The 23,684-nt window shown below is 41.6% G+C and overlaps 1 protein-coding gene across 1 annotated transcript in view; it reads right to left on the reverse strand.

Annotated features, from left to right (window-relative positions):
- The window catches only part of adamtsl3 (ADAMTS-like 3), a 582,072-nt gene extending 559,325 nt beyond the window's left edge, over nucleotides 1-22,747 (reverse strand). Inside the window, exons 1-2 of the mRNA XM_048563174.2 lie at nucleotides 22,585-22,747; nucleotides 22,010-22,101 (exon numbers count right to left, since the gene is read on the reverse strand). Coding sequence (XP_048419131.1) covers nucleotides 22,010-22,069 — 60 coding nt within the window. The 5' untranslated portion in view covers nucleotides 22,070-22,101; nucleotides 22,585-22,747. The remainder of the gene's footprint in view (nucleotides 1-22,009; nucleotides 22,102-22,584) is intronic.
- Nucleotides 22,748-23,684: the final 937 nt, after the last annotated feature.

The following is a 23,684-nucleotide window of genomic DNA, read 5'->3' on the forward strand; positions in this document are numbered from 1 at the left end:
ATGATGCCAATGGCTAATATTCCAAAGCCATTTATCAACACATTTTTCGAAGTCCTGCATTATGCAATTTTTTCTGCGACTGACTTTTTCAATAGCAACTTTGTGTAATAATTGTAAGAAAATTTTGGTTCACTCATATTTTGCAATTAGATGATAGCTCACCGAGATCCAAATATTGCCACTGGCATACATTTGCAGACAATAGCCTCTAAACGATCTGGAAACATTTATTCTGTAGCCATTCTGGTCACAAAATTAATGTCTTTCAAATGAACAATTATCACACCTTCATTAAAGCAGAGGACAGTAAAAATGTCATACAAACAGGGAAAATACTTGTGTGCTAATCCAACAGTAATGTACACCAAAGACAAGCAGTGTTAACCTATCAGATTTATGAATTATTGGATCATGGTTTGTATTTGTTGAGTTAACACACAGTGTGGGTGAGCCAAGGCAGTGAGACACAGGTGCAGCCAGCAGGAGGTACCAGCTGGAATTGGTTCCTTACAAGGGATTTACTACACACAACAATGCTCACTTCTGCGAAATACAAAAAAAGGAGGTCTCTTTGTTACGGTTACTTCCAGATTAACGTTCAGTCTTTGTCGATTTTTTTTATCAAAGCAAGAACAACTTGAAACAGAAAGAGTTAGCATTGTTTAGGCAAGATCATGTTGCAGCTGAAAGGGCCAAATGGCCTACTCCTGTTCCTAAGCTTTATATTGATATTAACATAGCACCTTTCACAACCTCAGGATTATCCTAAAGTGCTTTACAGCCAATAAAGTGCTTTCAAAATTTAATTCATGCCTATAATGATTGGAATGAGAGCCAGGCGGATCTCATCGACTAGGCAAATCAGGCAGCCCCTGCTGACCAGATATACAGATTCAGAGAGTCTCCTCACTTTAGGGGCTGGCTTCGAACTGGCTGGTCAGAGCACATGTCCTGCGCACACGTAAATGAAGGGTGACTTGATGACAGGATACCAGCCTTATTTCAATGCTTGTAACACTTTTTAACATCATTACAGCATTAACATAATATTCTGGGTCACCCATTGCTCTAAAGACAGGTAGTGCTAAGTTTTAAAAGCCTAACTTAAGGCAGTGCTCAAAGACCAGCAAGACAAGATTTCAGAATCATGTAGAAGCATGGTTCTTATTGGTCATTCATTGGAATTGAAAACTTCTGAACAATCTACCACAGGGGTAAGCGAAATAGATAACACAACAGCGAACTTCCTACCAAAGAGAAAAGTCAAAGCAACCAAAATATTTGAAGTGTGGCTAGATGAGAGAACAATCTAGGTTCATCAGCCTGGATTTTCCAGGTCCCAGAAGGGGCGAGATGCAGGAGAGAGAAGGGGAGAATTGGGGAAATAGGAGGGAGTTGCTCTGAGCAGCTTCTACAGCCGAGCAACCTTCCCACAGTTGAGCTGGTAACTGGTGCCCAGAGGTGGGCAGCCAATTCAGGGGAACTTTGTTGGAATTTCTATCCCTGCCCCCACAAACAGCCAGCTGTGTACAGAGACTACTATTCATTGGAGCAGCCTCTCAGCAGCCAGGCAAGGGGGGCAACTGAACAGGGGTCTCCATGCCCTACAGAGGGACCAGAATCACAACCATGTTTGAATCTACAGACCCAGGGAGAAGCCAGTGGTATCTGGAAATGAATGCAGAGGTTTGCACTGGAGTCTCTCACTCTGGAGTATACACGACAAGTTTGTCTCATTCGGCAGCTTTGTCTTTTTCTTTCCAGGGAAGCGTTCCATCCTTGCATCCCTCTAGCTTCAAGAGTCATGAGAACAACTCCTGAAGTCAGTCAGTAAGGGTGCTAACATGTCCTAGACCTGCCTCCACACAGGAACATCACGCAAAAAATGTTGGCAAAACTTCACAGCCACCAGATCTCTGATCGGGCTGAAGGATGAAGATGATTTTGTTGACTAGGGAGAGATGATTAAGATGTTCCACATATTTAACCCAACATGCAGGAACATTCAAGCAGAGAAGTAGCCTTCATCAAGCATGCACACTGACATGAGTACTTCTGGAAAGGTTACTCATCGCTTCAGGGTACCAAAAGCACAGGAACCTCAGAAGTTAGCTGCTCTGCCCTTAACCACTCTATCCAGTTCGTAACTGAAACATGATTTTAATCAACCTCCTCATCTAATCATCTCAGGCGATCAGGAAGTGAAGAACTTCCTGCTGCATTAACAGCAAGTTTTCACACCTCAAAAATGATTCCTTTCCATCATCACCAAAGCCACACGCTCATTAGAGGCTCAAACACTAATCAGTTCAATCTCAGTACAGTGTGAAGCTGGAGGAAAACAGCAGGTCAGGCAGCCTTAGAGGAACAGCAGAGTCAATGTTTCAGGTCTAGACCCTTCATCAGGGCTGGGAAAGGGGAAGGGAGCTGGGAAATAGAGGGAGGATGGATGGAAGATAGGTGGGATTGCAATGGGTGGACACAGGTAGGGGGTATAGGGATTGGTCAGTGGGAAGGATGTGCCAGATAGGTCGGGTAGTGTCTGGTCCAGGAGGCAGGAATGGGTGGGATAGTTGGACATGGGATGAGGCCGGAGGTGGGGTGATTTTGAAACTGGTGAAATCTATGTTTAAGCCACCAGGCTGTAAGCTCCCAGGGCGGAATTTGAGATGCTGTTCCTCCAGGATGCGTGTGGCATCACTGTCACACTGGAGGAAACCCAGGGCGGACATGCCATCGAGGGAGTGGGGTGGGCAGAGGAGTTAAAATGGATGTCGACTGGAAGGTGTTGCTGATTACAGAGCACAGGTGTCTGTCACTGAGTCTCTGCTTGATCTCACCGACGTAGAGCAGGTGACATCAGGAGCAGGAGCGACAGCTGACCAGGTTGCAGGATGTACAGGTGAACCCCGGTTGAATATGGAAAGTTTGTCTTGGGCCTCAGATGGAGATGAAGGTGAGGTGTAGGGGCACGTGAGGCACTTCCTGTGGTTGCAGTCAAAGGTACCCATTGTGGTGGGGTTGGTGCGGAGCTCCCTTCCCCCTCTCCAGTCCTGATGAAGGATGAAGGCTCGAAACATCGACTCTCCTGCTCTTCAGATATTGCCGGACCTGCTGTGTTCCTCCAGCACCGCGCTACATCGACTGACTCCAGCATCGGCAGTTCTTGCTATCTCCAAATCAATCCGATCTTACCACTTTTACTTGAGATTTGCAACACATTCAAAACTGTCAGGCACAATTCAGCAAAGTGTGATGGAATACTCCCCATTTACCTGGATAGTTGCAGCTCCAATAACACCCAAACAGCTCAACAGCATCTAGGACAAAGCGGCCCACTTGATGGGTACCACATCCACAAGCATTCTTTCCCTCCACCATTGATGCTCAATAGCAGCAGTGTGCACCGCCTACAAGATGCACTGTAGGAATTCACCAAAAGATCCTCAGATAGCACCATCCAAACCCACAATAATTACCTTGTGGAAGGACAAGGACAGCAGATACATAGGAACACACCTACTTCAAGCTCCCCTCCAAACTACTCACCATCTGGACTTAAACATATCATGACTTCACGGTCACTGAGTCAAAATCCTGGAACTCTCACTCTAATGGCATTGTGGGCTTACCTGAAGCTAATGGACTGGAGCAGTTCAACACATCTCACCATTATTTTTCAGGCAGCAACTAGGCAGCCAGCAACACCCACAACCCATGAATGGATTTAAAACATTCCTTGAATTCCAAGAAACTCTCTGACACTTCATTTCTTAAGCTCAGAAAGTGGTGGCTTTTTATTCAGTCTCAAGCTCTGTCAAAAACGTCTTCCCTATTATTTCCTACTTCAAGAGAATCAGGGAAATGCGTTAACTCTGCCTTCCAACCTCTGACTAGGACCATCTCCATTTTCTCTTCTGCTTGGTAACTATAGTTTCTCTTCCCACTTAATATACAAAACACTTGAATGATCTTTCTACATATGTTTTAAGAGATTGCACCTTGACCTGTGTAAAAAGTGCATCCGTCCTCAAGAAGCAGAGATCAAGGCTAGTGGGGATACGATTCCTACAGCACCAAGCAAGTGGGGAAATGGATGTTCAGGTCTGGAACATGAAGACTACAGGTTGCGGTCCCAAGTTAAAATAGAGATGGAGTTGGATCGTTGACCTGTCATGAAGCAACTATGGTGCAATATCTGGCTTCAAAAGCTTCCTTGTATTTGCTTGCATTCCGGAAACATTTAAAAACAGAACTAAATTACTAGATACTCCAAGGAATATGCTAAAAATGTTCGGCATTAGTTCCCATTGTTACTTAATTTAGTTGTACACTCATTCTAAAATCTTTACAGCACAAAGTACACTTTCGTATAGGCGTCTGTAGCTATCCGTATTACTACTGCTGCCCGCAAATTCAAGTATTCCTTCAATATATCCCAAATGACTTAAGATTTATGCAAATGAACAAAATTTCACTGCCAATCCCAAAATTTATGAATACTTCCAAATTTGTGTCATATTTCAATCGAGGGAATTTTTCAGTCCCGATTTTGAACTAGTGAGTTTGCCAACATGGTACAGGGCCTAACTCATGAGATTTCCCCAAGTTGGCCTTAACCAGGCAAGTCAAGGTCTCAGACTGGTTGTGGTGCTAACAGCTCTCCAAAGGGAGGGGCAGTAAATTATATAACCGATCAGCCCTTTCAGAGCTCCAGGCAACATTGTTAAAAAATGCAGTCAATTAAAGGTAAGTGGACACATATGGGGGAAAAAGATATTTCCAAGTTCGCTGAACTAATTTTTCAGTTTTTTTCCAAAGGTTACACTGGGAATAGAAATGTCTGCCAGGAACCAAGGGAAGGTAACATTAATGTCGAGGAAAGAAACATACTCTGTTTACAAAGAATGAAATGGTGCAGTGTTTCCATCTTCTGTCTGGGGTTAGTGTGATATGACAGGATCCACCCTCTAAGTTACTGAGACAGCATACCTACAGGAAGGGACTTCTATGCTCCATATCACAAGCTAAATGGCCTACCTTAAGAAACCAGAAAGACCAGACTGGCATTTCCCAGTTGCACGCCATGAAGCATGATTCACTAAACTGCTCCAACGAATATCAGGTCTGCATACAAGTCTACACATAACAAGGTTTCCCAGGAGTCGAATTTGGGACTGATCCACATTAAAAACCTAAGCTTTGGCATAAGGAGCACAATTTGAAAACTTGTCGATGTCACAAAACTGAGGTATTGTTAACAATAAAAGAGGACAGTGATAAATTTCAAGACAACTCCGGTTGGTTGAACTGGTGGGCTAATGAGCAAGTGAAATTTAATACAGGGCAATGTGAAAGGATTCATTTTGTAAGGCAGAATGTGAAGAGCTAACATAGAAGTAAAGACAGACCTGGGGGTATAGGAGTACAAATCATTAAAAGGTGGCAGGCAGGTTGAGAAAATGATTAATAAAGCATTCAGAGTCCTGCATTTTATAAACAGAGGCATAGAATACAGATGGAAGTAAAAGCAAAAACACTGATTTAACCTCAATGGAGTTTTGTATCCAATTCAGGGCACAATACTTCAGGAAGACTATGAAGGTATCAGAAAATGGCTTGAGGGATTCAATAGTCAATAGACGGTGAAGTATGGCTGTTCTCCTTTGAGAAATTTGAAAGGAGATTTGTTAGAGATGTTTAAAAATCACGAGAGGTCCATACAAAGATAATATATCTAGGGAGAAACAGCCCCATTGAGAGGTGGGCGGAGAAACAGAGGACACCAATTTGAAGTATTTTGCAAAGAACTAATGAAGAAGGGTCTAGGCCCGAAACATCAGCCTTCTTGCTCCTCTGATGCTGCTTGGCCTGCTGTGTTCATCCAGCTCCACGCCTATCTCTAATGGTGACAGGCCGTTTTTTAAAAAAAAACATAGTTTAGAATCTGGAATGTTCTGCCTGACAATGTGGTGGAGATACATTCAACCAAAGCTTCAAAAAGGAAGTTAGGCAATTATCCAATAAGCGGATATCTGTAAGACTATGAAACAAAGGACAGGGAGTGGCACTAGGTGAGCTGTTCTTATAGATAGCCAACGTAGACATAAATGGGCCGCACTACCTCCTGCTGTACTGCAATCATTGTATGATTCCTGTAGCTGTTTCATTATAGACAATGCATGCTCATTTCAGCAGGGCAAGCATTCAAGGTACAACTTGGCTTTGCACAAAAGCAAAATTGTTTCATCTTAAAAGCCACTAGACTGAAGGTTTGGAGGTTTTGTGCATAACTGATTTGTCAAATTATATTTGTAGACCATTTGTCTATTTGCAATGACTTGATGGTACATTACACAAGGAAACAGACCAGAAATTATACAATCACATAATTGTTACAGTGTAGGAGACCACCGTTCAGCCCGTTGTGTCTGCACTTTCTCTTGAAGCATTTTGATTTTGTGCCAACATGCAGCCTTTTTCCAGGATGTTGTTTCTATTTATATATTCATGCAAAGCCCCTTTGAATGAGTCAGTTGAACCTGCCTCCACCACTTTTCAGAGAATTGCATTCCAAACCCGGATCACTCGCAGTATGAAAATGTTTTCCCACCTTGCACTTGCTTCTTTTGTAAACACTTCCAAACTGTTCCTCTGGCTCGTTTTTTTTTATATAAGAGGGAACATTTTCTCCCTAGCTATTCTAGCCAGAGCCTCAATTTTGAAAACCTCTCTCAAATGACCCTTCAGCCTTCTCTTCTTCAAGGAAAAAAAAAGTCTTAACTTCTCCAATCTTTCCACATAACTGCAGTTTCTCATCCTTGGATATCTCTGTAAATAACTTCTGCAGTCTGTCCAATGTTGTCACATCTTTCTTAATGTGCCATGCACCAGATAAGGTCTAATCGGTCTCTTGTACAGTTTCAACAAAACTTCCCTGGTCTTGTGCTCTCAGCTTCACGAATAAGGGTGTAGAGTAAGGTATGATCATTCTTCTTGGGGCAGCACAGTGGCTCAGTGGGTAGTACTGCTACCTCAGTGCCAGGGTCCCGGGTTCAATTCCACCCTCGGGTGACTGTTGGAGTTTGTACATTCTCCCCATGTGTGTGTGGGTTTCCTCTGGGAGATCTAGTTCCCTCCGATATTCCAAAAATGTGCAGGTTATGTGGATTGGCCTTAGGAGATGCAAGGTTACAGGGACAGGGTAGGTGGGTGGGTCTGGATGGGATGCTCTTCAGAGGGTCAGTGTAGACTTGATGGGCTGAATGGTCTGCTTCCATACTGTAGGGATTCAATGATTCATGTCCTGCCAACATATATGTACCCAGGCCTCTGCTCCTGCACACCCTTCAGAACAGTACCATCTATTTCATTCTGCCTCTTGATGTTCTTTGTATTAAATCACGTCATCTTACACTTCTTTGCATTGAGCTTACCTGCCACCTCCTGCCCACTCCATCAACTTATCTTTTTGAAGTTCTACATGGTCCTCTTCTACTTACAACTCCACAAAGTTTGAATGATCTGCAAACTTTGAAAGTCTCCTGCTCACTGAAAACTAGAAATGAGAACATATACATCTTGATTTGATTCAGAGAGCCAATCGTGAACATTTAAACACAGAACAACAGGATGGAATAAGGTAAAAAGCAAAGCCACACAATTTCCTCAATCTCAGAGCTCAACCAACTTTAACGTTTGATTTACCTTCTGACACTCTTTTCTATCACCTTCACCAGCACTTTCCCTGCCTCTACAAAAGGTTTCAAAACAGTTACACAAATACATCAATAACTTGCAACTTGTGACACATTTAGAGGGATCCTGTAACAATCTTTACAAGACCTCTGTTTCTCACATTTTATCGGCTCTGCATAATTATTGAAGTTAATCAGCTTTTCATTGTATTAGTAAATTAAATAAATTGCTAATGAACAATAAATAACAAAATAAGTGGGAACAAGTTTGTAAAGAGTACACTTAGAACCATAAGAAAGGGCACAGAAGCTGGAAAATGGACTGCAAATTTAAGTTTTAAGGACGAAAGACTAATTCTTTACGTGTTCCTCTGCACATGTAGTTTCTCCCTACATATACTAACACTATTAGGTCAATCCCAGACAGCGAAAAAAAAGTGTGCATAGTGCAACCATGTCAGAGGTGGCAGGAAAAATACACTTTTCCTAATTTATATATCATTATCATGAACAAACAGTGATTCACGGAAAGAAACAACAAAGCACGACAAACACATGGTGACTGATTTTTTTTGCACACTTACTTCAACCTCTTACTGCTATTTCTGTCCAGCCTTGAGCTTTAAACATTGCCTTATGAATGTAAAGCAGCAGGTGACATTGATATGACATTTACAAGTCCAACGGGAGTCACAATATAAATTAAGGATTAACTAGGGCCGTAACCCTGACTTAATTTTCCTACTCAATTTCAGCATTCATGAAATTCCTTTTGAAGTGCCAAAAATCCTAAATTTTCAGGTATTTATCTATTACTGTTATTATAGAATAATCACATTGTATTTTCCTTATATGAACCAATTCTATTCAAACTACTGGCAACTGAGCTCTGCATGTCTGGAGGACTTTGTCCATAACGAACAGTTCGCGTGCAGGAACTTAATTAAATAGACTTTCACCCTTAAAAATTTGGTATCCCTCTGAAGTTTAATAACGGCAAATGAAAAAACATTATGGTATTTTTTTGGATAGGGGCTTGTGTCAGTGTCCCTTTTCATGCACAGATTAGCTACTTTGTCAGATGATGCATCCCTGATTTTATGTTATGCACTTGCATTAAACAAACTTCAATTCTGAACAACTAACTCCCTGCTGCGCAACAGGGCTGTCTTCTTTGGAATACTTAAACCAAAAAAGTCTGATTCAAAATACAGTCAACTTCCAAAGAATGGACACTGATAGAGACCACTAATCAATATTTTTGATTTGGCCACTCTAAACAACTTTGCTTACATCAATACTACATGACTTTTACTGATACCAACTGTCTGCATTGAATATCAAAAACACCACATTTCCATAGTCACAGGCACTTTTTCTAACAGGAATTTTTATAACATATTCTCACTTCATTTTACTTTGTGGAATTTTAGCTGGTGAGATGTACTTACTTCCTTGCCTCTAAGAATCTCTCTTGAACTTCTTCACAAATGATTTCACAGGCCAAAAATATCTTGCCCTTCCCTATACAACAGTACCCTCAAACAATAAAGTAGTCACTGATTCACTATGGCGGATCAACATGCATTCATCTAATAAATTTTATTTCCCCTTCCAAGTCTTGTATTTTGAAAATTCCTGTACCATCTCAATGATTGCTTATTTTACCTTACATTTAAACACTTACAAGTCTCAAGTGAGGAATATGATAAGGTTTTGAGTCCAAGAATCATGCAAGGTATAATCAGCAGTACATAAGAAATACAGTTGACATTGATGTTCCCTATATGGGTTAAATTTAGCTGTCAAAATCATGGTGAGGCTAACAATGTTCAAAACGCAACAGTGTAAATTGATTAGCAATTTCCAGTGATTGCAAATGTGCAATTATATACAGGAATCAGGAAGCTGCTGTTGGATTTGTTCCAATCTTCCAGAGGCTATACAAGAATCATCAAAGAAGCATGACTGTGAAATACTTATGATAATACGAAGTTTTCTTTAAAACTTATGAAATATATTTACTAACACACACAAAACCTGTTGGAAACTGGTAGAGCTTGTCCATTCCAATGCAAGTATATTTTTACTAACATTTGTCTTAATTACTCCAAACAATCCCACAGACAATGAAATATAAACTTTTATAAAGGGGAGACAATCCTTCCGGTCTAAAAAGATTTTTTTAAAAAGTGGAAGGCGGCTGCTGATGGACACAACAGTCTTCCATTTACTTTGTTGCAACAATTACCCACAGGCATAGAGATACACTTCAGAACAGATGGGAAACTTTCCAACCTACAGTACATTTCAAAACCAAATCACTTCACCCTCATTCGTGGAATTTCAGTGTGCTGATGACACTTGTGTGCGCGATCAGTCAGATGCCAAGCTTTCTCATAAGCAAACAGTAAAAACCAAACAAAAAACTGAGGCCTCTTCCAAACAGGTCCAAGAGAAAAAGATCTTCCCTCCATTGCTTAACATCAATGGAAACATCTAGCAAAATGTAGACTCTGATATCCTGCAAGCTTCCCCTTGAAGCCAGGCATAGATAAAAGCCATCATCAGCTGCAAATGCACTAGTTCAACATTTAGCCAACTGTAAAAAGTAGTACATAGGAAGTGGGATCGCAATCTTGAGACAAAGATCCCAATTTACTGGGCACTAGTGATTCCCCCACGCACCACATGCCTTGGAGGCTTGGACAAGACTCCACAAAGCACTGGAGTAATACTGTCAGCTTTGCCTTTCCAAGGTCCTCCAAATGCAGTAGCATCAAAGGCAGTCCAACAGCAGCATCATCACAAGCCAGCATTCATAGACAAAAGGTGAAAGGATATGAATTAATCAATGCTAAGGCATGCCTTAAGTACCACACAATATGATAATTTAATACCGGACTTGTGCACGGAAGAGCTTAGTATCTCACTGGACTAACACTAATAATCCAAATCCTCTCAGAATCACACAATACAGAAGAGGCCCTTTGGGCCATCAAGACTGTACGATCATAAACAGACTTATGTACACCAGTCTCATTTGCCTGCACTAGGCCCATAGCCTTGGATGTTTACAAGAGTTCAAGTGCTCATCCAAGTAATTTTTTAAAAAAAAGTTTGAGAGGTTTCCCATTCAAAGTGTCCCACCTCAAAGTGTCTGTAACAATGTGTATCATATTGCTCTAGCCTGTAATTAGTTGCTAAAATGTTGCTAAAATGCCATGAAATCCCTTGCTCAATACAAGAGCCGCCTCCAGTTAGCCTGATAGGAGAGTTTCCTCAATATATTAAACCATACAAGTCCTGCAGATCCCCCCAGTAAGAGATTGGTGACTGTAAACCTATTGCATGGTGTGATGTGGGCTCTGTATCGCACACATACAACAAATGCACATCCATTGGGCAGGGCAGGTTGTTTACATATGACTCTGAATACCCAAAGCAACCGTTCTATTCGGTACCCAATCACAGCAGGAGACTCCCAAAATGCTTTTAAGTACTTTTAGTGATCTCCTCAAAACGTCGCTGAAAAGGTCAAACGTACCCCACTATCTCATGGCATGTCAGGCTTATCATTGGCTAAGTGGAGAAGTTTTATTCAAGAAGACAGCCAACATATCAAATGACTCCATAGGGAGAACGAAGAGGTGACAGAGGTATCAGAGCGAGCGCACATTCCTCCCAGTAACTCACCCCCATCAAGAATGACTGCCTCGAATGTGGCAGTTTTGCTATGTTGCACAACGAATTTATCAGCTATTTCAAAACCTATTGCATTGGAGAGACAGCAATTCATCCTCCATACTGAGGAACTGCCACAGATTAGGATGATAAAGTTTCTTTTCAATAATTTCATTGGGAAAAGTTGAAGGATACGAGCCAGATGCTGGTAAATTAATTTAGGATATCTGGCTGACATAGGCAAGTTGGACCAAAGGGTCTGTTTCCATGCTGTACATCTCTATGTCCATGACTCTCAATCCTGACATCATTCCTGCTTGTTATTTTGTGTCTGTGACAGGTGTGACACGCAGTTAAATATTCTAAATCAATATTTCCTGATTCAGACTCTGTGCTACTCATTAACTTTTTTTTAAAATTGGAATGCTTAAGGAAGTGCCTTGATGCTTGTCCTGTTCGGGGAGCTCCTGGATCTCCAGTAGAGGGTGCTGCACTCTCTTGCTGTTTCATTTAAACCAAGCCCCACCTTCCAAGTATCACAGCAAATGTGGAAACAGGCAGAAGTGTAATCAACAGCTGACAACATTCATGCGCCACAGAGGGACAAAATACAGCCCGTAATGATGACTGTTCCGAAGCAACCACAGGGGTTAACAACAGTAAAGATACCTACCAAGAAAACTCGAATGAACTTAAACATTTTACAGACTTAATAAACTAATTAATTAAATAACATTTGTAGAGCTGGGGCATTTTGCTTTAGTGTAGTAAATTAAAAGTTCTTGACAACAACTTGCTGCTTTGGGAAATAAATAAATAAACCCTTTACACACTAATATGGCTGCTCCAGGACAGGTTCGAGTACCTTGAAAATCTTATTGACTGGCTGAGCAGGCTCAAGGGGCTGAATGGTCGACTCCTGCTCCAAATCTGTGTATTTATATGTTCGAATATGCATCTTACGCTCCTTTCTTTTGTAGACCATGCAGAGTGCGTTCCTGTAACTTTACACTTTAACTGCAGCTATGTCTGTGACTCAACACATCTATTATTCCGTTTGGCTAATAAACCTGTTTGTCTGTGCTGACAACTTACTTTTTACAACACGAACTTCCTTGCAAGTCAGTGAGAGTAAAGAGATATGCATAACACCACAAATTAAACAGGAATCACGTACTGACACAAACAGTCTCTCATTTCAGTCCGAGACGGATTCTGGACCATGAATCCATCTCTTAATGATTCTAAAGAAACATACAAATGTCATGCATCTTACATCTCTCAAAAGGGAGTAGCCTTTGGAGAACAGGGTTTTCAGTAAACTATGAGCCTCACTGGAAGAGTGGGATTTAAGGGGCTGAATTTTGTACAGTTTTGGGATCTCTCCCTCTTCCTCAAGCATATCTAACAATTGGAGTGACTCAGCCCCTGCTCCAGTAAGTAGCCTACACTCATTATTTCTCTGTACTATGTTAACTGCCGAGTGGGTTTTCAGCCAACAACCACCCACTTGCCCTCACGCTAGCATCCCACCCTCCAGGAGACAAATGCCTCCGAGAGCAGGCAACAAATTTAATGTCTGGCACCTCACTGCCTCTATGAGAGGGACTGCTGCCTGTCCCCAAGGTTGGATCAGGAGGTAGGTGCGGGAACATTTTGGTTACTAGGTGCTGACAGCAGGGGCGGTGGTGGTGGTGGTTGGGGGAGGGGGAGAGAGAGAATCCAGGAAGGGGTAATGGCAAGGGAAGAAACTTCAATGTCTACGTTGGACATAAATGAAAGTGTTTGCCACCTTGCCTGCCAAAGTAATGAACCCTGCAAGTTCCCCACTTGGCACCATCCTCCTCTCAACATGGGAATATTTGCAGCCAGGCCAATAGTCACACATTGACTATTTGAAGGCCTCAACTAGCCCACAGAGAGGTGTCTATTTTTCCAATGTCTTCTTTGCCACATGCACTGTTGTGGTGGAAGTGGATGACTAGACACTAGAAATTCTGAATTATGCCGAAATTTACGCTCATGCTTGCCTGCCAACAATCTAGCATCTTCGGTGGGAGTGAACAATTCTGGCCGCAATGAGTCAAGAGTCTTCTATTTTCCATTTAAGCCTTCTTCATTGTCACAGAAAAATAATTGGTGACAAATATACAAAATTCACCTGCCTTTCAGGCTTGACACTGATCTTTCTATATCTTCATCATACTTCACCCATTCCACTTACAACCAATGTTTCTCCCCTCAAGGCCAAGGGATGGTCCGTCACACTTCATCTCACCCAAGCACATGCCCATTAATTTTTAAGTTACAGTATGAATGTCTTGCCAATTTTCCTACCACCATACCTTGCCCCAACCAATTTCCTGAATGTTTGACAATGTCCATTGCCTCACTGTTCCTCCAAATTACCATTCAAACTCAACTCTTTTCAAGATGTGATTACAGTGTAATACCACACAACCACTGAATGAAGATTTAAACCCAAAAGTGACCTCAATTAACTCCTCTTAAGCTAAGCTTTGAAGTAACTTACTACTTGCCTTGATGGGCAACATAAACATCTCTTTTAAATTGCTGGAGAAACTCAGGTCTGGCAGCATGTGTGGAGAGAAAACAAGAATTAACACCGAGACCAATGACTATTCATAACAGTTGGCTTGAAACACTGACTCTTGTTTTCACTCCATAGATGCTGTCAGACCTGCTGAGTTTTTACAGTGACTTCTACCTATTTGTTTCAGGTCTCCAGCATTTGTAGATTTTTTAAAATAAATATCTATTGTTTGCAGAACATTTTTTAACATAATGCAGTATTCCCTCCCTAAACAGTTTGAATGGTAAATTGTTCTTAACGGTCCTTGTGGTGTCAATATCATTTGGGACAGGGTAAAATAAGGGTCTGTATTCCTAAAGCAGTGCAGCAAAAAGGTCATAATACAAATAGACAACTCATTGTTTAGAATTAAACTGCATATTGGGACATCAACATACTGCAGAAAAATAGGCTAGTTAGCACTGCAAGTATAATCGAGTTTTAAGTTACATCTTTTATAGGCACTAATGTTGCCTTTCATTTTTGAAGAACTGATTCTGCATTGATACTGAGCATAAACAATAACTAGACAAATATTTAGTGCCACATTCCTCTTTCATTGTTATCTTTTCTAGCCTGCTGTTGAACTTTGGTAAGGATGCATATATTCCATCAGAACAGAGTCTTGAAATAGGAATAAGTTCACTATCATTGTGATGTCAGAATCATAACAGATTGGTTTTATTCTTTCATGCGATGGGCACAGCATTGGGTGGGCCAGTATTTATTGCCCATCCCTAATTGCCCTTAGGATAATGAGCTAGCTTCTTGAACCACTGCAGTCCACAAGATGTATGTAGAATTACTTACAATGCTGTCAGGAAGATGTCATGATGTCATCAAGATGGCATGACATTAGGGCTTCTGGGATGGGGCTCATCCATTCCAATTGCTTTTCATTTTTATCTCCTCATCTCCTTTACTTACCTCTTACCCAGAGCTTGGACATCATCCGTGAGGAATCCCAGCTCAGGCTCGAGTGAGCCTGGCGTGGACCTCCTGGCAGTGAGTGAGCCGCTACTTACTTATTACAGGCGAGCACAGGATCTGACATCGGAATCAACAGCTGCTACATCAGTGGAGACAACATCAGTCCAGCAATAGAACGATCGGCAACTTTGTCATTGGCTGAGTCCAGCGCTGATGGCAGCAAAACAGCAGCATAAGAGCATCACAGTGACATCAAGGAAATGGGCTCAGTGGTGAGGGACAATGTTCTGACGTTGATGGGTCCAGCACAGGCAGGGGTAATGAGAATCAACTCAGCGGCAAAAGATGGTGTTTGAAGAGTGGTAATTTCAACGTTGATTGGGTCCAGTGTAGATGGTAGCAAGACAATGGAGGACGGATGGTGGAGTAGGCATTGTTGATGATGGGCTGGCTCAGGACTGATGGACTCCTTTAAGCTATATGTTTAATATTTATCCTTATTCTTAAATCTATTCAAAATGGTGTTGGATTGTGGCAACAGTGGAAAACCATTTCACTGCATTCTGCATAGATAACAAGGTGTAGAGCTGGATGAACACAGCAGGCCAAGCAGCATCACAGGAGCAGTCAGATTCTCCAGCATCTGCAGTTCCTACTATCACTCTATTTTACCATTTTTCTAACTGTAAAATACACAGTAAATTTTAAAAAAAGAAGTTATCCTTAATCAGGAGCAGCATTCCAGGACTTTAATCCAGCAACACAGGAAAGATCGATGATATGGTTCCAAGTCAGGATGGTGTGCTACTTAGAGAGGAACTAACAGGTGACCATGTTCCCATTCCTCAGCTGCTGTTGAATTTTGGCTGGTACAGGTCACAGGGCTGGAAGGTGCTGTTGACGTAGCCTTGAGTTGCTATGGTGCATCTTGTAGGTGATGCACACTGCTGCCACTGTGTGGTGGTGGAGGGAGAGAACATTTAAAGGCAATGGATGGGCTGCAATCCAGGGCTGCTTTGCCCTAGATGGTATTGAACTTTTTGAGTGTTGTTAGAACTGCACTCTTCCAAGAAAGTGCATATTATTCTATTTCTGATTTGTGCCTTAAAAAGGGTGGACATGTTTTGGGGAGTCAGAAGGAGAGTTATTTGCCTCAGACCTGCTCTTGTAGCTACAGCGTAGCTGGTCCAATTTAGTTTCTGTTCAATGGTAACCCCCCGGATGTTGGTAGTGGGGGAAATCAGCAATGTAAATGCCATTGAATGTCATAGATTCCCTTTTGTTGACATGGTCATTGCCTGTCACTTGTTCAACACAAATGTTGGTTGCCACTTTTAACTTCAAACCTGAACATTATCCCGGTTTTTCTGTATTTGAGTACGGACTCGTACAGTATCTGAGGAGTTGAAAATGGTACTGACATTGTGCCAATACAAAATTCCTCTGACACTATTACATCTGCCTCAGGCATGCACATTTTAAACATGACAAACAGTTGGAAAGAAATTGAAAATCTATGTTACAACTTAAATTTCATCTCAATGCCACTTCAATAAAGAACAAATTTTTAACATTGAACAAAAGAACCGCTGAAGTCTGTAGTTTTAAGTGATGCACATGAGGTCCAACACACATTAATTTCGATGGGTTCCTGCTGTGACTTGGAATTTACAAGCACCAAGCCAATAACCCAACAGGGTCTTGCTTCAACAAAGGTTTCTCCTCAAAGCAATATTTAAGATAAACCATATATGATAAATTTAACAAGTCTAGTGACTGCTACTGCACTGCATGGAAGTTAATGCACTATTCCCATTTAAAGTTCAAATCACATTTCACCAAAAATAACAAAGTCTTGTAAATTAAGAAAAGGTAACTTCAAGAATAATCATTTACAGTAATATAGCAATGCTTCAAAACAGCTGTAAATTATCATAATTTTTGAAGGTATTCTTATTGAAACAGGATGTGATGACATCAGAAAACTAACTGGGAATAATTACCAAGATTAATGATGCGACAGAGCTGCATGAATTCAAAAGGTGTCACTCAGGTGCTGCAGCCGTCACATCATATATACCTGTTTATTTAGCTTCATTACCGTCAGATCTTCTGAATGAAGCCTCCTTAAAAGCAGCCGGTCTCACGTGCATGGCATGTTTGCCACAACTTCAAATGCAGCTTAATCATGGCACCTACTTAAACAATTAAAGGTATTTTTCCTGTTTACTTTCCACGACTTTCACATTGCGGATTTATAGCAATCAATGAGGCAGTCATTGGTTTACATTGTCCAAGATGCTCTGACCTACTTTTGAACTTGCAGTGAGCGGTGGCTCAATCACCAATCATTCAGGTTCCGAGCCTGAAAAATCACAGAACCCCTCCAGTGTAGATGCCGCCATATGGCCCATTGATTTCACACCAACCCTCGAAACAGCATCCCAACTAGACGCAACCCCCCACCCTATTCCTGTAACCCCACACTGCCCATGGCTAACCCATCTAACCTACACATCCCTGGTCACTATGGGTAATTTAGCATGGCCAATCCACCTAACCCGCGCATCTTTGGACTGTGGGAGGAAACCCACACAGACACAGGGAGAATACGTAAACTCCACACAGTCACCCAAGGGTGGAACTGAAACCAGGTCCCTGGCACTGTGAGCCATCAGTGCTATCCACTATGCCGCCATGCTGCCATTAACCAAATCACTGACTCAAACCTCAATATGTGATCACAGGGGAACAGATCAAATAGGCTGCTCTGGTCCCATACCAAAAATCTCAGGTTCTATTTTGTGCCCAAAAGAACCTGAGAAAACAAAAACAGGAATAGGCTATTCCATCCATTCAAACCTACCAAAACATTTGTTATGGCCACGGCTGACTATCCAACTCAACAGTCTAATCCCACTTTTCCCCATAAGCCCCAAGTGTATATCCAACTCCAGAAGAAATTCATACAACATTTTGGCCTCGACTGCGTTCTGTAGTAGCAGCTGACCACTCTTTGGGAGAAGCAATATCTCACCTCAGTCCTAAATAGTTATTCCATATCCTTGGACTGTGACCCCAAAAGTTCTGGGCTTCACAGCCATCGGGAATATCCTTCCTGCTTCTACACTGCCTAGTTCTGTTCGAATTTTCTAGGTATCTATGAGATCACCCCTCATTCTTCTGAACTCCAGCGAATATAATCCTAACCAATGCAACATTTAATATGTCAGTCCTGTCATCCCAGGAATCAGTCTGCTAAGCCTTTGCTACACTCCCTCTACAGCAAGAACAATGTTCTTCAGAGAAGGAGACAAAAACTGCACATAATACTCCAGTTGTGGTCCCACCAATGCCCTTGATAATTACAGCAAAACATCTCTCCTCCTGTACTCATATCATCTCATAATGAAGGCTAACACACCCTTTGCTGCACCTGAAAGCTTACCTCCAGCAACACCCAGGTCTCATTTCACATTCCCTTCCCCTAAATTTACAACCAGATAATAATCTGCCTTGATAACAAATTCTGGAGCTGGATGAACACAGCAGGCCAAGCAGCATCTCAGGAGCTCAAAAGCTGATGTTTCGGGGCCTAGACCCTTTGTCACAGGGTCTAGGCCCGAAACGTCAGCTTTTGTGCTCCTCAGATGCTGCTTGGCCTGCTGTGTTCATCCAGCTCCAGAATTTGATATCTTGGATTCTCCAGCATCTGCAGTTCCCATTATCAATAATGTGCCTTCATGTTTTTGCTATCAAAGTGAATAATCCCACATTCACTCACATTATTCTGCACCTGCCAAGCATTTGCCCACTCAGCTTGCTTAAATCATACTGAAGCATCTCTGCATCCTCTGCACATCTCACCCTCCCATTCAGCTTTGTATCATCGAAATAACTGCATCCAAATAATACACATAGCCAGATATTTAATCTCATAGTTTAAATGTCTTAAAATGCTTTTTAAAAATCCTCAGTTAAATAGCTTCAAGATTTCAAGGTCACTGTTTTAAAACCAACAGGGACCTGTAGTTGCTGTTGCAGTGTTGGATACACCACAAATGCTTATGCACAGCAAGTTTTCACATACAGCAATATGATAATGAGATAATATTTATTCTTGAATTAACATCACGAGAAAGATTAAGTATAGTTACAACATTTAAAAGACATTTGGATAATTACATGGATAGGAAAGGTTTAGAGGAATATGGGCCAAGTGTAGGCAAGTAGGACTAGTTTATTTGGGAATGTGGTCATGTGGAATGAGTTGGACTGAAGGGTCTGTTTCCGTGCTGTTTGAGTCTATGACTCTATGATTCTAGTTGGAACTCCTCTGTTTTTATTCGAAATGGTGTCATGCATCTCATGGCCACCTGAAAAGCAGATGGGCTGTTGGTTTAACTTGAAAGAGAGCAGAACCAGCATTGAAAGCAGACCTCCACCAGCATTATTGTCAACCTTGATGTTTGTGTTCAAGCCCTGAGGAGTGACTAGAACCCTTACTGTTTTGAAAGCGTCAAGAGAGCTACAACCATAACACATGTAACTAAGTTATTATGAATATTCTGTGTTGTTATTACAATATATTCCTTGATAACATTATTCAAAAGACAGGTGAATCGCTCTAAAACATACACATTTGTCATGAGAACATATAATGCACTAGTCCTTTCAACTCAGTTGCCACTTGGATCATTCCACAGCAGAAAGGTATACTGAAACTTTAGCGGGACTGGAAATCCCAGAGACCCTAAAAGCTGGGGAAAATTTCAAACTGAGGCTCTCAATTCTAGGCAGCATCACTGGCCTACATCAAAAAAAATCTCAGGAGTTCTAAATGTCAAAAGAAGAATGTTATTGATGATTGTAATACATGTAAAATGTGTGCCAACCATTGCATTTCAGTTATATAAACCAATGGTTTTGCTCCATTGGCTTCTTCCCACCCATTTTCATCAAACCTTCTCAGCAACGTCTAATCAGATCTCCCTCAAATGGTTATTGAATCTCCCCTGAAAATTGTCTCTGTTATTTGCCTCAAACATTCTGTTCTCAAGAAGCCAATAAACATTTTGCCATTTGCTTGTATGGACTCTTTACAGAATGTTAATTTGACTGGATAATTTTATTTGTTTACAACTCTAAAGCCGTAAATTAAGGGATTACTTGCTCAACTTCTGGCTATTTATTCCTATTTAGCATTTTTTGATACTTTACAAAAGAGCGAGCAGTTAACATTTGAAGTTAACACAGAGAACCAGACTTACAATGCATCCTGTATCCACTGAGAATGCAGATCCTCTCACTGGTGAAGAATCATGGAATTATTTCGGTCCCTGTGCAAGAAGTGACAAACTGGCAATCTGAATGAACAGAAAGGGCTGAGTGTCTGTGGAGACAGAAGACCCTTTTTCTGAACTTCGCATGGACTTCAAAACATTAACTCTGTTTCCCTCTCCACAGAAGCTGCCAAACCTTGGAGTTTCTCTGTCCTATTTTTGATTAAGATCATAAGCATCTGCGGTACTTTGCTATTATTCAAGTAAAGAAACAGGACAGTTTCAGCAATATCGTCCTGAGGGCTTGGAAACACACGTGTGTTAAGCATTCAATTCCACAGTCACTGATCAATTATACAAGTTTAGGAAACACTGCAAACTTATTTGCACCCACATAAGCTTTCACATCAGTTATGGAGTCACAGATGTACAGCATCGGAACCAACCAAGTTTCCTACTCATATACCCATCCAGAAGGCTTTCAGATGTTGTAATTGTACCTGCCTCCACCACCTCCTCTGGCAGCTCATTCTGTGTACGCACCAGCCTCTGTATGAAAATAATTTGCTCCTTAGGTTCCTTTTATATATTTCCCCTCTCACCCTTATAAACTTATGCCCTCTAGTTTTGGACTCCCCTACCTTAGGAAAAAGGCCTTGGCTATTCGCCCTATATATTGCAACACTAAATGACACCAGACCAATATTTGTAAAGTGCCAAGCTGGCTATACATTTTCACATTGATGAAGTGCAGATTAAATATTCATTCCTCAATTTAAAAAAAGGTGTCAGCTTTGAGTCAGTGATAGCAGTCATGCTTTAAGTCAGGAAGTCCTGGGGTCAATCCTTAATCCACAGACTTAAACATGTAACCTAGGCTGGCACTCCAGGACTGTGCTCGGAGAGATCGCATTGTATTGGAGGCGCTCTCTTTCAGATGTGACATGAAAACCTTAACATTGAAAGTCATACACCTCACAGTCAATGACCCTTTTATTCTGAAGTTCCTTTTGATGACCGCAGGACAACCCAAACTTCTAAACAAATATGGGCTCTTTCTTTTTTCAAAAAAACAACAGCTGAGACTGAAACCCTGCACATCAATTGAAATACACATGAAACGCTCTATTGCATACAAGCAAAATAAAAGGCATAGCCAGCAATATAACTGCTTCTGTCAGCTCAAACCATTAACAGGTAGAGGACCTGGAACACTTTATGATCAAAGAAATGGTACTGCTGTCTGCAGAGATTATCACATTTAAAATTTATCAAAATAGAATGTAATACTATAATACACAGTTAAAGAAACAGCCGACCAAGATCATTCGGTTCACCTGTACATTAAAGGCAACATAAGCCTCAGCAGCATGTCTTAAACTGAACATCTATGATATCTGTCACTTTCTGAAATGTACCTTTCCCAATAATTGGATTGAGGCTGCCAAATGCTGCAATTCTGATTCGAGGATAACCAAATATCAATCAAGTTCTAATTTCTCTATATCTAAACTGGGAGATTATAACTGGTTAGCATCAGTGCAAATTATTTCAAAATGAACTTTGCTTTGGAAGTCTATAAGCCAACAGCAATTTCTCTACAATCAACTCTGAAGCCTTAGTACAGTTGGTGAATAATCGTATCAAAACTGTGACTATAGTTTTGCAGTGACTACAGAAGAAACCCTGATAAGTCGGACGCTTACAGATGTCGTTTTAACAGTAAAAGCAGTCATTGCACGCGAAAATAAAACAGTCACAGTACCCCATAACAAATGGGGAAAGGAGGTGGGGGGGGGGGGGAATAAGCAGAGAATTCCTACCTGCACTGGGAGAAACACCCACAGAAGTGTACATATGGGTATGTGCCCGGTAATCCTCATATCCAGAACTTCCACTTACAATTATCTTCAGCCTGCGATTAATTTTGTTTATATAAAAAAAGAACAATTCAGCAAAGCACAGACGTCCCTGTTGCTCTCACTTCTACTTCATATCCCGACTAAAGTTGCAAATCAAAATGTGAAAACAAATTCAGTCATACATCGAGATTGGTGGAGCGCACAAGAGCGGCTATACATAAATAAAATGACAGATGTGAATAAAAAAAAGTCACGAGCGCTCCCTCTCGCTCTCAGAAGGTGTCCGTCGCTGAACAATTCTGAGAGGTTTGTAAAACTCCTCGCAAACCATCAGCGCCCTCAAACTGTCCGGTTTATTTTTCATTTAAAGCTGCCTCAAACTTACAAAACTGGGCTCTGGCAATAAATCTCATGTCAATCGTCCGCCGTATGTGCGTCAATTCAATTCAAAATGTGACACCAGAAAAAGAAGAGAAAAAGAAATTGGGTTGGTTTTGGGGGGGCGGAGGAATGTCTAATAAATCACTAACTCTTACCTTGCACTGGAGTGTGCGGACGTTTTCCCACTAAGACATTGAAAGTGTGGGCTCCCGAGCGCAGCCAGTCAACTCGCGAGTTCCCTTAGGCTGCAGACTGATCTGAAGCACTGGGTTCAGTGCAATTCAAATCGTTCCCAATGCACCCTCACTTGTCACACTGTTCCATTCCCTCAGCCAAAGCGCGCCCCTGAGCGGCGAGCGAGCCCGCGCACACGCTGCGGCGCGCCCCCGCTCACACCCACCCACCCACCAGAGTCGCTGCACCCTCCCCCGCCTTCCCTACTCGAGTTGACACCACGGAAGAATGGGTAGCTGCTGTCCTGGAAAGTCACGTTCACTTTCTGCTTCTCGAAGTTACTGCAGAAACGTGGAGCTCCTCTTCCAACTTCACCCCCACCCCCAGCTCATGTATTCCACTCTGGAACAGCCTCCAAAAGAAAAAAAACCTCAGATTACAGGCTTCAACCAGATGCGCAAACGACCTGGAGTCTTCAAAAACAAACAAAACGCCAATTCAAATTTCATTGACTGTAAAACCAACCTGAGTCTTACCCAGCTATTGTTTTGTTGCTAGGAAACACCTCAAGGATCTGACCCAAATAACTCATCCCCTAGGGACTGCATCCCAGTGAACTTAATAAATACAAAAATATATATTTTTTGAGATTTATTTGCCCTAATCTCCCCTTGGGATAATTCAGACCCAACTGCAAAAACACTCTGCCCAAGAGTTTGCCAGGAATTGTGGTAACCAAGCTATTTCCTTTCCATCTGTTACTCAACTACAACAGCCAAACTGTGGGGCATCATCACCTTATAATAAAACCAGAAAATGCTGGAAATAGTCAGTAGGTTAGGCGGGTTCTGTGGAGAGGGAAATAGAGTGAACGTTTCACATTGATAATCTTTCAGCAGAAAGCATCACCTTACACAGAACTCACTGTTCTTGTGGATACAGAGTCTCATTTCACACTGAGAATAGCTTCCATTGTGCTGTGCAGCTCTATTACCATCATGCTGATTTTGAACAGTCAACCAACTCAGGACTGGCGTGAGGTGTTGTGGGCCACCCCAAAAACAGAACTGTATCCAACTGC

This window comes from Stegostoma tigrinum, chromosome 33 (genome assembly GCF_030684315.1).
Source record: "Stegostoma tigrinum isolate sSteTig4 chromosome 33, sSteTig4.hap1, whole genome shotgun sequence".
In the NCBI taxonomy this organism is placed as follows: Eukaryota; Metazoa; Chordata; class Chondrichthyes; order Orectolobiformes; family Stegostomatidae; genus Stegostoma; species Stegostoma tigrinum.